Source organism: Labrus bergylta, chromosome 20, assembly GCF_963930695.1.
Source record: "Labrus bergylta chromosome 20, fLabBer1.1, whole genome shotgun sequence".
Classification (NCBI taxonomy): domain Eukaryota; kingdom Metazoa; phylum Chordata; class Actinopteri; order Labriformes; family Labridae; genus Labrus; species Labrus bergylta.
In genome coordinates, this window is record NC_089214.1 from 210001 (window position 1) to 225000 (window position 15000).

The 15000-nt window shown below is 50.6% G+C and overlaps 2 protein-coding genes across 7 annotated transcripts in view; one reads left to right on the forward strand and one right to left on the reverse strand.

Annotated features, from left to right (window-relative positions):
- The window catches only part of arhgap28 (Rho GTPase activating protein 28), a 13097-nt gene extending 10449 nt beyond the window's left edge, over positions 1-2648 (forward strand). For all 5 annotated transcript variants that reach the window (XM_065948820.1, XM_065948819.1, XM_065948817.1 and 2 more), the window contains 6 exons: positions 10-92; positions 451-666; positions 753-878; positions 1534-1661; positions 1737-1777; positions 2294-2648. In XM_065948820.1, the coding sequence (XP_065804892.1) occupies positions 10-92; positions 451-666; positions 753-878; positions 1534-1661; positions 1737-1777; positions 2294-2376 (677 nt within the window). In that variant the 3' untranslated portion in view covers positions 2377-2648. The remainder of the gene's footprint in view (positions 1-9; positions 93-450; positions 667-752; positions 879-1533; positions 1662-1736; positions 1778-2293) is intronic.
- Positions 2649-2784: 136 nt separating this feature from the next.
- Positions 2785-15000, reverse strand: part of zbtb14 (zinc finger and BTB domain containing 14) — a 15559-nt gene continuing 3343 nt past the window's right edge. For both annotated transcript variants that reach the window (XM_020657535.3, XM_065948823.1), the window contains exons 2-10: positions 11371-11559; positions 10672-10842; positions 9984-10079; positions 9259-9402; positions 8930-9174; positions 5280-5365; positions 5006-5145; positions 4806-4901; positions 2785-3540 (exon numbers count right to left, since the gene is read on the reverse strand). In XM_020657535.3, the coding sequence (XP_020513191.1) occupies positions 3400-3540; positions 4806-4901; positions 5006-5145; positions 5280-5365; positions 8930-9174; positions 9259-9402; positions 9984-10079; positions 10672-10842; positions 11371-11559 (1308 nt within the window). In that variant the 3' untranslated portion in view covers positions 2785-3399. The remainder of the gene's footprint in view (positions 3541-4805; positions 4902-5005; positions 5146-5279; positions 5366-8929; positions 9175-9258; positions 9403-9983; positions 10080-10671; positions 10843-11370; positions 11560-15000) is intronic.

Here is a 15000-nt window from a genome sequence, read left to right on the forward strand (position 1 = left end):
GTTTCACAGGTGTCTCCTCTGTGGTCCATCAGGTTCAGGCTCTGCAGATGCTCTGCTTGTTGCTTCCTGAAGCTCACAGACACACACTCAGAGTAAATCCACACACACACACACACATACACACACATACCACAACAAAATATCAGTGTGTCTGCTGACAGAAAACAGTCAACAGGTGTTCTTCAGGTGTAACAACAGTCAGGTGGTCACATTGTCTCACCTGAGCTTTGTGAAGACAGTTTTTCATATTGACCCTCCATTATAGGTGTACTTCAGAATACTGACATGACAGGTGGGTGTGGTCAGAGGAGAGCATTCAGCTGTAATATCTTTATACCGTTATCTACCATCAGATGTTAGGTGCACCTGGATTATTTTTGCCATGTTTACAAACAACCTGGCTCTGTTTCCATGGTAACAGATAATCTGGCCGTATTTCCATGGTAACAGGCCCTGCTGGTGTTTCTGCGTAAAGTGGTCTCTCATCAGGACCAGAACAGGATGTCCCTGTGGAATGTCTCTATGGTAATGGCACCAAACTTGTTCTCCTGGCATCACCATGGCAACAAGCCCTCTGTCATCAGGCAACAGGAAGAGATGGAGGAGGCGGTGGGCGGAGCTCACCTGGTTCGATTGATGATCACACACCAGGACCTGCTTTGGACAGTGAGTTAGAGGACACACACCTGCACTGCCTTAGTGACACCACTGCCTCAGCTGTCTGTGACATCACTTCTTGTTTTCTCTGGTAGATCCCAAACTTCCTAATGTCCCAGGTGAGACAGGTGAACCAGGCATCCAATCAGAGACAGCTTGGTCTGAGCAAGCCCAAGAGACGCCTGCTGAGGAGGAAGAACGACAAAAACCACAGACACCAGGTGAGATAGAGACCAGGTGAGATAGAGACCAGGTGAGACAGATAACAGGTGAGAAAGATAACAGGTGAGATATAGACCAGGTGATACAGAGACCAGGGAGATAGATACCAGGTGAGATAGAGACCAGGTGACACAGAGATCAGGTGAGATAGAGACCAGGTGAGATAGACACCAGGTGAGATAGAGACTAGGTGAGATAGACACCAGGTGAGATAGAGACCAGGTGACACAGAGACCAGGTGAGACAGAGACCAGGTGAGATAGACACCAGGTGAGATAGAGACCAGCTGATATAGACACCAGGTGAGATAGAGACCAGGTGACACAGAGACCAGGTGAGATAGAGACCAGGTGATACAGAGACCAGGTGAGATAGAGACCAGGTGACACAGAGACCAGGTGAGATAGAGACCAGGTGACACAGAGACCAGGTGAAATAGAGACCAGGTGAGATAGAGACCAGGTGAGATAAGAGACCAGGCGACACAGAGACCAGGTGAAATAGAGACCAGGTGACACAGAGACCAGGTGAAATAGAGACCAGGTGAGATAGAGACCAGGTGACACAGAGACTCTTCATAAGCTCCACCTCCTCCCCTCACCTGTTTACCTTTGTATCACCACTCCTATATGTGTGTGTGCTGTTTGTGTGTAGATCACAGAATTGTGTGAAGGTGTGATCCGGGTACACGCCCCTCTGCACACCAAGGTTTCCATGGCGATACAGCTTGATGGACAGACAACAGCTAGAGACGTCACCACTCGCTTCGAGTTTGACAGCAGGTAACACACACACACACACACACACACGCACACACGCGAACGAATATTACTAATAAAGTGCTCTCTCTCTCTCAGCTCACCTGTTCAGCACCTGTATGAAGTGGGAGGAAACATCAGTGAGTGAAAACAAACAGAAACTATTTCTTTACACGTTAGTGTTCGTATTAAAACCTGTCTCTCTCTCTGCCTGTCTCTTTGCCTGTCTCTCTCTCTCTCTGCCTGTCTCTCTCTACCTGTCTCTCTCTGCCTGTCTCTCTCTCTCTACCTGTCTCTCTCTCTCTGCCTGTCTCTCTCTCTCTCTCTGCCTCTCTCTCTCTGCCTGTCTCTCTCTACCTGTCTCTCTCTCTCTGCCTCTCTCTCTGCCTGTCTCTACCTGTCTCTCTCTCTCTGCCTGTCTCTCTCTACCTGTCTCTCTCTCTGCCTGTCTCTCTCTCTCTACCTGTCTCTCTCTCTCTGCCTGTCTCTCTCTCTCTCTCTGCCTCTCTCTCTCTGCCTGTCTCTCTCTCTACCTGTCTCTCTCTCTCTCTCTCTCTCTACCTGTCTCTCTCTCTCTGCCTGTCTCTCTCTCTCTCTCTCTCTCTGCCTCTCTCTCTCTGCCTGTCTCTCTCTCTCTCCCTGTCTCTCTCTCTCAGCTGAGCGTCGTCTCCATCCTGACTGCTTGCTGCTGGACGTCTTCAGAGTGAATCCTCACTGTGATTGGCTGATTAAACTGTGACACATAGAATGTCTCATCACCTGTCTCAATGTCCGTGCCTGACCTGTCTCACCTCCTGACAGCTGGTCTAACTACCTGGAGTGTGCCATGTGGACGTCTGTGGCTCAGTGGGTAGGGTTCAATGTCCCATGTGTCCTTGTTGCTCCCCCTGCTTGGTAGGCGGGGTGTGAATGTTACTCTACCATCAGGGTGTGACATCACAGGTGTGACATCATCAGTATTCCTTTGTTTTTTAATGAAAAGCTGAAAACAATAAAGAATGTTTTATGATAGTTGAACTGTTGTCGTCTTTGTTGTCACTGATCATCACAGCTGCTAGTGTTTTGTCTCCACCTGCTGGTCACAGTTTGATATTGAAATAGACTGTGATGTCACTTCCTCTCTGAAGGAGAATAAAAAGAGACGATATTCAAAGAGCGGCTCTGCTCATGAAACTGAGCAGAACAGATTTATTACAGCACAAACATCCAACCATAAAAAACCTCCAGATCATTTACAAAGACACTTATTTACAAATCATACATGAAGCCTGGAGAGGTCGGCCATGTCATCACATGATCGGTGAGGTCATCAGTTCATGTTCAGTTTTCAGAGCAGGAAAAAAACACTTTAACACAGAACTTCATTTATATCAACTTAAAAAGATACAAAATATAATCAACTTGATAGTTACAGGGGGAGGAGGAAGAGGAGAGGAGGAGGAGAGGAAGAGGAGGAGGGAGAGGAGAGTAAGAAGAGGAGGAGGAAGAGGAGAGGAGGAGGAGAGGAAGAGGAGGGAGAGGAGAGTAAGAGGAAAGGAAGAAGAGGAGGAGGAAGAGGAGAGGAGGAGGAGAGGAAGAGGAGGAGGGAGAGGAGAGTAAGAGGAAGAGGAGAGGAGGAGAGGAAGAGGAGAGGAGGAGGAGGGAGAGGAGAGTAAGAGGAAGAGGAGAGGAGGAGAGGAAGAGGAGAGGAAGAGGAGAGGAGGAGAGGAAGAAGAAGAGGAGGAGAGGAGGAGGAAGAGGAGAAGAGGAAGAGGAGGAGGTGCTAGGAGCAGCTGATGGCGTCCAGGTGTTGCTCCTCGGCAGCCATGGCGGCGGCCTGCAGCGTTTCCGTGTCGCTCTGCAGAGGGTTCAGCTGCTTCCTCTCACTGTGCATGTTGTTCTCATGACGTTTCAGATCTGACGCCTGAAAATACAGACAGACCCTGAATGCACCACACGTACACACTCAGCCACACCATAAACAATGTCACTCTCTCACAGCTGATTCAGTGCGGTCTGTCAGATGTTTGGACAGCACTACAACATGCCGTGTTCACTTTAAAGTGGTAGCTGCTCTGCGGTAACCATGGACACCAACAGAGGCTCTGTGGTAACCATGGACACAGACAGAGGAGCTGCTCTGTAGTAACCATGGACACCAACAGAGGCTCTGTGGTAACCATGGACACAGACAGAGGAGCAGCTCTGTGGTAACCATGGACACCAACAGAGGAGCAGCTCTGTGGTAACCATTACACAGACAGAGGAGGAGCTCTGTGGTAACCATTACACAGACAGAGGAGCAGCTCTGTGGTAACCATTACACAGACAGAGGAGCAGCTCTGTGGTAACCATTACACAGACAGAGGAGCAGCTCTGTGGTAACCATGGACACAGACAGAGGAGGAGCTCTGTGGTAACCATTACACAGACAGAGGAGGAGCTCTGTGGTAACCATTACACAGACAGAGGAGCAGCTCTGTGGTAACCATTACACAGACAGAGGAGCAGCTCTGTGGTAACCATTACACAGACAGAGGAGCAGCTCTGTGGTAACCATGGACACCGACAGAGGAGCAGCTCTGTGGTAACCATTACACCGACAGAGGAGCAGCTCTGTGGTAACCATTACACCGACAGAGGAGCAGCTCTGTGGTAACCATTACACAGACAGAGGAGCTGCTCTGTAGTAACCATGGACACAGACAGAAGACACCGACAGAGGAGCAGCTCTGTGGTAACCATTACACAGACAGAGGAGGAGCTCTGTGGTAACCATTACACAAACAGAGGAGCAGCTCTGTGGTAACCACAATTCTATCGAGTAGGAGTGTTAGTAGTATTAGTCATTTTAGTAGTAATATCAGGAGAACAGGAAGGATACAGCAGTAGTGTAGTATTAGTACAGGTGTGCAGGATGGATACAGCAGTAGTAGTGTAGTATTAGCACAGGTGTGCAGGATGAATACAGCAGTAGTGTAGTATTAGCACAGGTGTGCAGTATGATACAGCAGTAGTGTAGTATTAGCACAGGTGTGCAGGATGAATACAGCAGTAGTGTAGTATTAGTGCAGGTGTGCAGTATGATACAGCAGTAGTGTTGTATTAGCACAGGTGTGCAGGATGAATACAGCAGTAGTGTAGTATTAGCACAGGTGTGCAGGATGGATACAGCAGTAGAACTGTTACCTTGGCGAAGGCCTTAGTGCAGGACGGACAGACGAACGGTTTCTCTCCTCGATGTCTCCGCTCGTGATCCTTCAGGTGAGATTTGTGTTTAAACGCCTGCAGACAGACAGGTGAAAGAGAGACATACAGGTGATGTAAAAGAGTCAAGAGGAAGGAAGACAGACAGACACAACAGGTGAGAGACAGACAGGTAAGCTGACCTTGTCACACATCTGACAGGCGAACGGCCTCTCGTTGCTGTGAACTCGTTCATGTTTTTTCAGGTCCGGAGCTCGAATAAATGATTTCCCACAAACATCACACCTGTATGGTTTGAAGCCGGTGTGAATCTTCAGGTGTTCTGAACAAACAGGTGAGGGCAGGGCCAAAAAGTCCATCAGTGATCAAAACTTCTGCCATGAGACGTCCTTCATATGTTATACTATTATATGGTACTGTACCTGATGACATCACAGAGCACAGGTGTGTGCTTACCTTTCAGGTGAGCATGGGTGGTGAAAGCTTTGGAGCAGATCTCACAGGCGAATGGACGCTCGGCCGAGTGAAGCTTCTCATGTTTCCTGACAGCAAAGAGAACAGGTGAATCAGCAAGGTAAGTGTACCAGTTGTGTCCACCAGTAGAGTCAACCAGGTGAGTCCACCAGGCAAGTTAACCTGGGGGGAGTACCAGGCGAGTCAGCCAGGTGAGTCCTACAGGCAAGTCAACCTGGGGGGAGTACCAGGCAAGTCCAACAGGCGAGTCAACCAGGGGGGAACACCAGGCGAGTCAGCCAGGGGGGAATACCAGGCAAGTTAACCTGGGGGGAGTACCAGGAGAGTCAGCCAGGCAAGTCCACCAGGCAAGTCAACCTGGGGGGATTACCAGGCGAGTCAGCCAGGCAAGTCCACCAGGCAAGTCAACCTGGGGGGAGTGCCAGGCGAGTCCACCAGGCAAGTCAACCTGGGGGGAGTACCAGGCGAGTCAGCCAGGCAAGTCCACCAGGCAAGTCAACCTGGGGGGAGTGCCAGGCGAGTCAGCCAGGCAAGTCCACCAGGCAAGTCAACCTGGGGGGAGTGCCAGGCAAGTCCACCAGGCAAGTCAACCTGGGGGGAGTGCCAGGCGAGTCCACCAGGCAAGTCAACCTGGGGGGATTACCAGGCGAGTCAGCCAGGCAAGTCCACCAGGCAAGTCAACCTGGGGGGAGTGCCAGGCAAGTCCACCAGGCAAGTCAACCTGGGGGGAGTACCAGGCGAGTCCACCAGGCAAGTCAACCTGGGGGGAGTACCAGGCGAGTCCACCAGGCAAGTCAACCTGGGGGGAGTGCCAGGCGAGTCCAACAGGCAAGTCAACCTGGGGGGAGTGCCAGGCGAGTCCACCAGGCAAGTCAACCTGGGGGGAGTAGCAGGCGAGTCAGCCAGGTGAGTCCAACAGGCAAGTCAACCTGGGGGGAGTACCAGGCGAGTCCACCAGGCAAGTCAACCTGGGGGGAGTACCAGGCGAGTCCACCAGGCAAGTCAACCTGGGGGGAGTGCCAGGCGAGTCCACCAGGCAAGTCAACCTGGGGGGAGTGCCAGGCGAGTCAGCCAGGTGAGTCCTACAGGCAAGTCAACCTGGGGGGAGTACCAGGCAAGTCCAACAGGCGAGTCAACCAGGGGGGAACACCAGGCGAGTCAGCCAGGGGGGAATACCAGGCAAGTTAACCTGGGGGGAGTACCAGGAGAGTCAGCCAGGCAAGTCCACCAGGCAAGTCAACCTGGGGGGATTACCAGGCGAGTCAGCCAGGCAAGTCCACCAGGCAAGTCAACCTGGGGGGAGTGCCAGGCGAGTCCACCAGGCAAGTCAACCTGGGGGGAGTACCAGGCGAGTCAGCCAGGCAAGTCCACCAGGCAAGTCAACCTGGGGGGAGTGCCAGGCGAGTCAGCCAGGCAAGTCCACCAGGCAAGTCAACCTGGGGGGAGTGCCAGGCAAGTCCACCAGGCAAGTCAACCTGGGGGGAGTGCCAGGCGAGTCCACCAGGCAAGTCAACCTGGGGGGAGTGCCAGGCAAGTCCACCAGGCAAGTCAACCTGGGGGGAGTGCCAGGCGAGTCCACCAGGCAAGTCAACCTGGGGGGAGTAGCAGGCGAGTCAGCCAGGTGAGTCCAACAGGCAAGTCAACCTGGGGGGAGTACCAGGCGAGTCCACCAGGCAAGTCAACCTGGGGGGAGTACCAGGCGAGTCAGCCAGGCGAGTCCACCAGGCAAGTCAACCTGGGGGGAGTACCAGGCAAGTCAGCTAGGCAAGTCCAACAGGCAAGTCAACTTGGGGGGAGTACCAGGCGAGTCAGCCAGGTGAGTCCACCAGGCAAGTTAACCTGGGGGGAGCACCAGGCGAGTCAGCCAGGCAAGTCCACCAGGCAAGTCAACCTGGGGGGAGTGCCAGGCAAGTCCACCAGGCAAGTCAACCTGGGGGGAGTAGCAGGCGAGTCAGCCAGGTGAGTCCAACAGGCAAGTCAACCTGGGGGGAGTACCAGGCGAGTCCACCAGGCAAGTCAACCTGGGGGGAGTACCAGGCGAGTCAGCCAGGCGAGTCCACCAGGCAAGTCAACCTGGGGGGAGTAGCAGGCGAGTCAGCCAGGCAAGTCCACCAGGCAAGTCAACCTGGGGGGAGTGCCAGGCAAGTCCACCAGGCAAGTCAACCTGGGGGGAGTAGCAGGCGAGTCAGCCAGGTGAGTCCAACAGGCAAGTCAACCTGGGGGGAGTACCAGGCGAGTCCACCAGGCAAGTCAACCTGGGGGGAGTACCAGGCGAGTCAGCCAGGCGAGTCCACCAGGCAAGTCAACCTGGGGGGAGTACCAGGCGAGTCAGCCAGGCGAGTCCACCAGGCGAGTCAACCAGGGGGGAGTACCAGGCGAGTCAGCCAGGGGAGTCCAACAGGCGAGTCAACCAGGGGGGAGTACCAGGCGAGTCAGCCAGGGGAGAGTACCAGTAGAGTCAGCCAGGTGAGTCCACCAGGCAAGTTAACCTGGGGGGAGTACCAGGCGAGTCAGCCAGGCAAGTCCACCAGGTAAGTCAACCTGGGGGGAGTACTAGGCGAGTCAGCCAGGGGGGAGTACCAGTAGAGTCAGCCAGGCAAGTCCACCAGGCAAGTCAACATGGGGGGAATACCAGGCGAGTCCACCAGGCAAGTCAACATGGGGGGAGTACCCGGTGAGTCAGCCAGGCGAGTGCACCAGGCAAGTCAACTTGGGGGGAGTACCAGGCGAGTCAGCCAGGCGAGTCAGCCAGGCAAGTCAACCTGGTGGGAGCACCAGGCAAGTCAGCCAGGCGAGTCCACTTGGGGGGAGTACCAGGCGAGTCAGCCAGGTGAGTCAGCCAGGCAAGTCCACCAGGCAAGTCAGCTTGGGGGGAGTACCAGGCGAGTCCACCAGACAAGTCAACCTGGGGGGGAGTACCAGGTGAGTCAGCCAGGCGAGTCCACCAGGCAAGTCAACTTGGGGGGAGTGCCAGGCGAGTCAGCCAGGCGAGTCCACCAGGCAAGTCAACTTGGGGGGAGTACCAGGCGAGTCAGCCAGGCGAGTCCAACAGGCAAGTCAACCTGGGGGGAGTACCAGGCAAGTCAGCATGGGGGGAATACCAGGCGAGTCCAACAGGCGAGTCAACCTGGGGGGAGTGCCAGGCAAGTCCACCAGGCAAGTCAACCTGGGGGGAGTGCCAGGCAAGTCCACCAGGCAAGTCAACCTGGGGGGAGTAGCAGGCGAGTCAGCCAGGCAAGTCCACCAGGTAAGTCAACCTGGGGGGAGTGCCAGGCGAGTCCACCAGGCAAGTCAACCTGGTGGGAGTACCAGGCGAGTCAGCCAGGCGAGTCCACCAGGCAAGTCAACCTGGTGGGAGTACTAGGCAAGTCAACCTGGTGGGAGTACCAGGCGAGTCAGCCAGGCAAGTCCACCAGGCAAGTCAACCTGGGGGGAGTACCAGGCAAGTCAGCCAGGTAAATTTACCAGTTTTGTCCACCAGTAGAGTCAGGCTGGTGTGCCCAACAGGTGGATGTGACAGGTGGATGTACCAGGTGAGTCCGACAGGTCAGCTATTTGTGTCTACCAATTGAGTCCACTAGGTGATTCTACTAGATGAGTCAACCAGGTCTGAATCTTTAAATATTTCGTACCTGAGCCTGCTCTCATCCAGGAAGGTCTTTCCGCACACCTGGCAGGCGAGCTGCTCGCGAGTTCCGTAAAGCAGATATTCAAACTTCATGTCAGCCGTGGTGTTAGACCAGCCAGGTGGCTGCTCGTCCTTCACCTCCCCCATGCTGTCTGTAAATGTGAGCGTCTGTGTGGCGTGGTGCTCTGCCCCCAAGTCTTTAGGCTCCGCCTCCAACTCTGTAACCACATCCTGGTCGTAGCAAGTCACCTGGAAAAGTGTTTAAATGTTTTCCTGTATGATATCTTTGTTAAGGACATTTTTGATGAAAGTCTGCGTGCTCGATGTGCTTACCTTGTGTACGTCCTCATTGGTCAGTTCTTTCAAGATCGCTTCCTGAACACGCAGTGCTGCACTTGGAGACTTATCCAGCTCCTGATTGGATGATGCCTCGACCAGATCATCTGTGGTCGGTGTGTCATCATGCTCCCCGAGCACCTGTACACAAACAAACACACAAATTATTGATCAGTGTGTGTGGTTATTGAATAATGTGTGTGTGAGGTTATTGATCAGTGTGTGTGTGTGTGTGTGTGTGTGTGTGTGTGTGTGTGAGGTTATTGAATAGTGTGTGTGAGGTTATTGAGCAGTGTGTGTGTGTGTGTGTGTGAGGTTATTGATCAGAGTGTGTGTGAGGTTATTGATCAGTGTGTGTGTGAGGTTATTGATCAGAGTGTGTGTGAGGTTATTGATCAGAGTGTGTGTGAGGTTATTGATCAGAGTGTGTGTGAGGTTATTGATCAGTGTGTGTGTGAGGTTATTGATCAGTGTGTGTGTGAGGTTATTGATCAGTGTGTGAGGTTACTGATCAGAGTGTGTGTGAGGTTATTGATCAGTGTGTGTGTGTGTGTGTGTGTGAGGTTATTGATCAGTGTGTGTGAGGTTACTGATCAGAGTGTGTGTGAGGTTATTGATCAGTGTGTGTGTGTGTGTGTGTGAGGTTATTGATCAGGGTGTGAGGTTATTGATCAGTGTGTGTGTGAGGTTATTGATCAGTGTGTGTGTGAGGTTATAAATACCTCGGAGTCAGCGGCGAGCTGGGCTTCGGGTGGCAGCGCCATCTTTACTATGTCATAAGGAAACTTCTCTTTGTCCTCTGACGACATGTCTCGTTTCTGAGGACACATGAAACATCAGACAGAGGGAGGAGCATTATCTGTAGTACAGGTGACACTGGCAGTATCACTGGTGTCACAGTTTTAATGACTTAATGCATCTCTTTATATCATGTACTGGTTGCTATAGTTACACAGAGAAGGTCACCTTGTGTGTGTTACCTGTGTGTGTGTTACCTATGTGTGTGTGTGTTACCTGTGTGTGTATGTGTTACCTGTGTGTGTGTGTGTTACCTCTGTGTCTGTGTTACCTGTGTGTGTATGTGTTACCTGTGTGTATATGTGTTACCTGTGTATGTGTTACCTGTGTGTGTATGTTACCTGTGTGTGTGTGTGTGTGTTACCTCTGTGTCTGTGTTACCTGTGTGTGTATGTTACCTGTGTGTGTGTTACCTGTGTGTGTGTGTATGTTACCTGTGTGTGTGTGTGTGTGTGTGTGTGTGTGTGTGTGTGTGTGTGTGTGTATGTATTACCTGTGTGTGTGTGTGTATGTGTTACCTGTGTGTATGTTACCTGTGTGTGTGTTACCTCTGTGTCTGTGTTACCTGTGTGTATGTTACCTGTGTGTATGTGTTACCAGTGTGTGTGTTACCTGGGAGCAGAGCTTGTCGAGAAAGCGGATGCCGAGGATCTGACCTGATGACATCATTAGGTTGACGTCTCTCTTTTTGACAGAAATTTTGGCGGTGTACATGTAGTTCAACACTTCCTCGAAGATATCTGAGCGAATGAAATCGATCTCTATCACTGAAGAGTTATCCACCTGAGGACACACACACAGGTGAGTCATTACTAAGAGAGTCATAACAGGTGAGCCATTACAGGTGAGTCATAACAAAGAGTCATTACAGGTGAGTCATAATAAAGAGTCATAACAGGTGAGTCATTACAGGTGAGTCATAACAAAGAGTCACTACAGTTGAGTCACAACAAAGAGTCATTACAGGTGAGTCATAAAGAGTAATTACAAAGAGTCATTACAAAGAGTAATTACAAAGAGTAATTACAAAGAGTCATTAAAGGTGAGTCATAACAAAAGAGTCATTAAAGGTGTGTCATAACAAAGAGTCATTACAAAGAGTCATTACAGGTGAGTCATTACAGGTGAGTCATAACAAAGAGTCATTACAAAGAGTCATTAAAGGTGAGTCATAACAAAGAGTCCTTACAAAGAGTCATTACAAAGAGTCATTACAGGTGAGTCATAACAAAGAGTCATTAAAGATGAGTCAGTACAGGTAAGTCATTACCCCGTGCTGTGTGTATTCAGTGTGTAGTACTGATGCAGTACCTCGTGTTTTTTGAAGAGTTTTTTGAAGTAGTTGGAGCAGGCGGCAAGCACACAACGGTGAGCTCTGAACTTGACGTCTTCGACCACGACTGCAATGTCACAGTGCTCGCCCTCCAGACGCTGTTCGTTCAGCAGCTTCAAGAATATGCTCTTATGTTCATCGTCCACGTACTTCACCGTTTCCGCCATCTGCACGCACACAGGTAAGACATCAGATGGTTGATTACACACACACACACACACACACACACACACACACACACACACACACACACACACACACACACACACACACACACACACACACACACACACACACACACACACACACACACACACACACACACACACACACACACACACACACACACACACACACACACACACACACACACACACACACACACACACACACACACACACACACACACACACACACACACGACGTGATTCTTGCAGAGACCGTGACATCGTCTGGCGGGAATGACAGGAAGAGCTGGGTTATCGTCAGCATAGCAGTGGTATGAGAAGCCATGAGAGCGGATTATTGAACAAGTGGGCCTGTGTATATGGAGAAGAGAAGGGGACCAAGCACTGACCCCTGAGGTACCCCTGTGGATAACCTGTGCGCTTTGGACACTTTTGTAGAGTGCGTCTGTAGACGTGTCTGTAGAGAGTGTGTCTGTAGACTCGTCTGTAGAGAGTGTGTACTGTAGACTCGTCTGGAGAAAGTGTGTACTGTAGACTCGTCTGTAGAGAGAGTGACTATAGACTCGTCTGTAGAGTGTGTCTGTAGACTCGTCTGTAGAGAGAGTGTCTGTAGACTCATCTGTAGAAAGTGTGTACTGTAGACTCGTCTGGAGAAAGTGTGTACTGTAGACTCGTCTGGAGAAAGTGTGTACTGTAGACTCGTCTGTAGAGAGTGTGTCTATAGACTCGTCTGTAGAGAGAGTGTCTGTAGAAAGTGTGTACTGTAGACTTGTCTGTAGAGAGAGTGTATGTAGACTCGTCTGTAGAGTGTGTCTATGGACTCATCTGTAGAGTGTGTCTATAGACTCGTCTGTAGAGAGAGTGTCTATAGACTCGTCTGTAGAGTGTGTCTGTAGACTCGTCTGTAGAGAGAGTCTGTAGACTCGTCTGTAGAGTGTGTTTGTAGACTCGTCTGTAGATAGTGTGTCTGTAGACTCATCTGTAGAAAGTGTGTACTGTAGACTCGTCTGTAGAGAGTGTGTCTATAGACTCGTCTGTAGAGTGTGTCTATGGACTCGTCTGTAGAGTGTGTCTATAGACTCGTCTGTAGAGAGTGTGTCTGTAGACTCATCTGTAGAGAGAGTCTGTAGACTCGTCTGTAGAGTGTGTTTGTAGACTCGTCTGTAGAGAGAGTGTCTGTAGACTCATCTGTAGAAAGTGTGTACTGTAGACTCGTCTGGAGACAGTGTGTACTGTAGACTCATCTGGAGAAAGTGTGTACTGTAGACTCGTCTGGAGAAAGTGTGTACTGTAGACTCGTCTGGAGAAAGTGTGTACTGTAGACTCGTCTGTAGAGAGTGTGTACTGTAGACTCATCTGTAGAAAGTGTGTACTGTAGACTCGTCTGGAGAAAGTGTGTACTGTAGACTCGTCTGGAGAAAGTGTGTACTGTAGACTCGTCTGTAGAGAGTGTGTCTTTAGACTCGTCTGTAGAGTGTGTCTGTAGAGTGTGTGTCTATGGACTCGTCTGTAGAGAGAGTGTCTATAGACTCGTCTGTAGAGAGAGTGTCTGTAGAAAGTGTGTACTGTAGACTTGTCTGTAGAGAGAGTGTCTGTAGACTCGTCTGTAGAAAGTGTGTCTGTAGACTCGTCTGTAGAGTGTGTGTCTATGGACTCGTCTGTAGAGAGAGTGTCTATAGACTCGTCTGTAGAGAGAGTGTCTGTAGAAAGTGTTGGGCCACACAGGCTTAGGACAGTCAAACAATGAACTTGGGCCTGCACCTCTGTAAAAGCCTCATTTGAGTTATTCACTGAGATCACAAAGAGGCCTAAAAGGACTCTTAATCCCAGAATCCCCTGCGGTACTTCACACCTACACGTGAAGTAAGGGGGGACCGGAACCTCTCTCTCCTCATTGGAGGGGACCTGAGGTAGACCCCCCATGGAGCAGGCCAGGCTACAAAACTCCAAGACTTCCATTGCTCGATCTCTTTCACGCGCTGACTTCTGGTGCTCGGAGACCCAAGAAGATCTCCTGTTTCCTGCAACAATCTTCCTTTGTTTTAAGTTTTTTTGGCGCGCAGGTAATCCGCGGCCGGCAGTGTTCTAAATTCCGAGCTCGGATTGTCCAGTGAACGCATCTCAGTTTCTCGGAGAGCGTCAGACTATAACAGATTATCAGAAAGATAACGGTCTTATTCCGTCCTGCAACGAAAGGACATCAAAAGGACATCTTTCCACTCGACGGAGAACCAACGAAGCCGCTCTCGCCGTAAGGGACCCTCGCCGCCATCAGACACCTCTGCACCAGGACGGACAGAAGATCTGCTCCATCACCGGACTCTTTTCCTTTCACCAATCGCGGACAAAGCGATTCACAAGTGAGGCTTAATTAGGTCTGGGCAGAATTAGCTTTAGAGAGTGTTTTTAACAATTGTTGATCGAAGCAGAAACTGTAATTTCTATCTTTGTTGGACCTGCGTCCTGAGTTTTAACTGTTTAAAACTCTTGTTGTTGTTTCGGACCGCTGCGTCCTATATGTGTTTAGCGTAACAGCGTTATAACCGGGTATTACTCCTCTGATCAGAAAGGCCAGTGTAAGCCGTATTAACCTGAATTCGGCTATTGGTTTGTTTCTGTGAATGAAGGGAATTACTCCGAGTTGTGGCGCGGGAGTCGGACTGTGATCCGGCCTCTTCAGGCACGCATTTCTCTTTTATTTCCCCTTCTACGAACACACACACACACATTCCCGTGTAAACGTACATCTGGAGACCAACTCCACCACCGCGCCATTACGCACAGAGATCTATACACTCGCGGCTATCCAGACGCCTCAGAGACACAGATCGTGTAGGGCCGAACTCAGTCTCTTTTAGACCTTAAGGCCACATTTAGGCCTTTGTTAGGTGTGTGCCATCGGAAGGGCGACCACGTGGGACGAAGTAATCTCCCCCCCCCCCTTCTTTATTTATATTATTAATAATTAAGTATAATTATTAAAGAATATAACCAAAGTTGACTTGATACAACCCCAACAAAAGTGTGTACTGTAGACTCATCTGTAGAAAGTGTGTACTGTAGACTCGTCTGGAGAAAGTGTGTACTGTAGACTCGTCTGGAGAAAGTGTGTACTGTAGACTCGTCTGGAGAAAGTGTGTACTGTAGACTCGTCTGTAGAGAGTGTGTCTTTAGACTCGTCTGTAGAGTGTGTCTGTAGACTCATCTGTAGAGAGTGTGTCTGTAGACTCATCTGTAGAGTGTGTCTGTAGACTCGTCTGTAGAGAGTGTGTCTTTAGACTCGTCTGTAGAGTGTGTCTGTAGACTCATCTGTAGAGTGTGTCTGTAGACTCGTCTGTAGAGAGTGTGTCTGTAGAGAGAGTGTCTGTAGAAAGTGTGTACTCTAGACTTGTCTGTAGAGAGAGTGTCTGTAGACTCGTC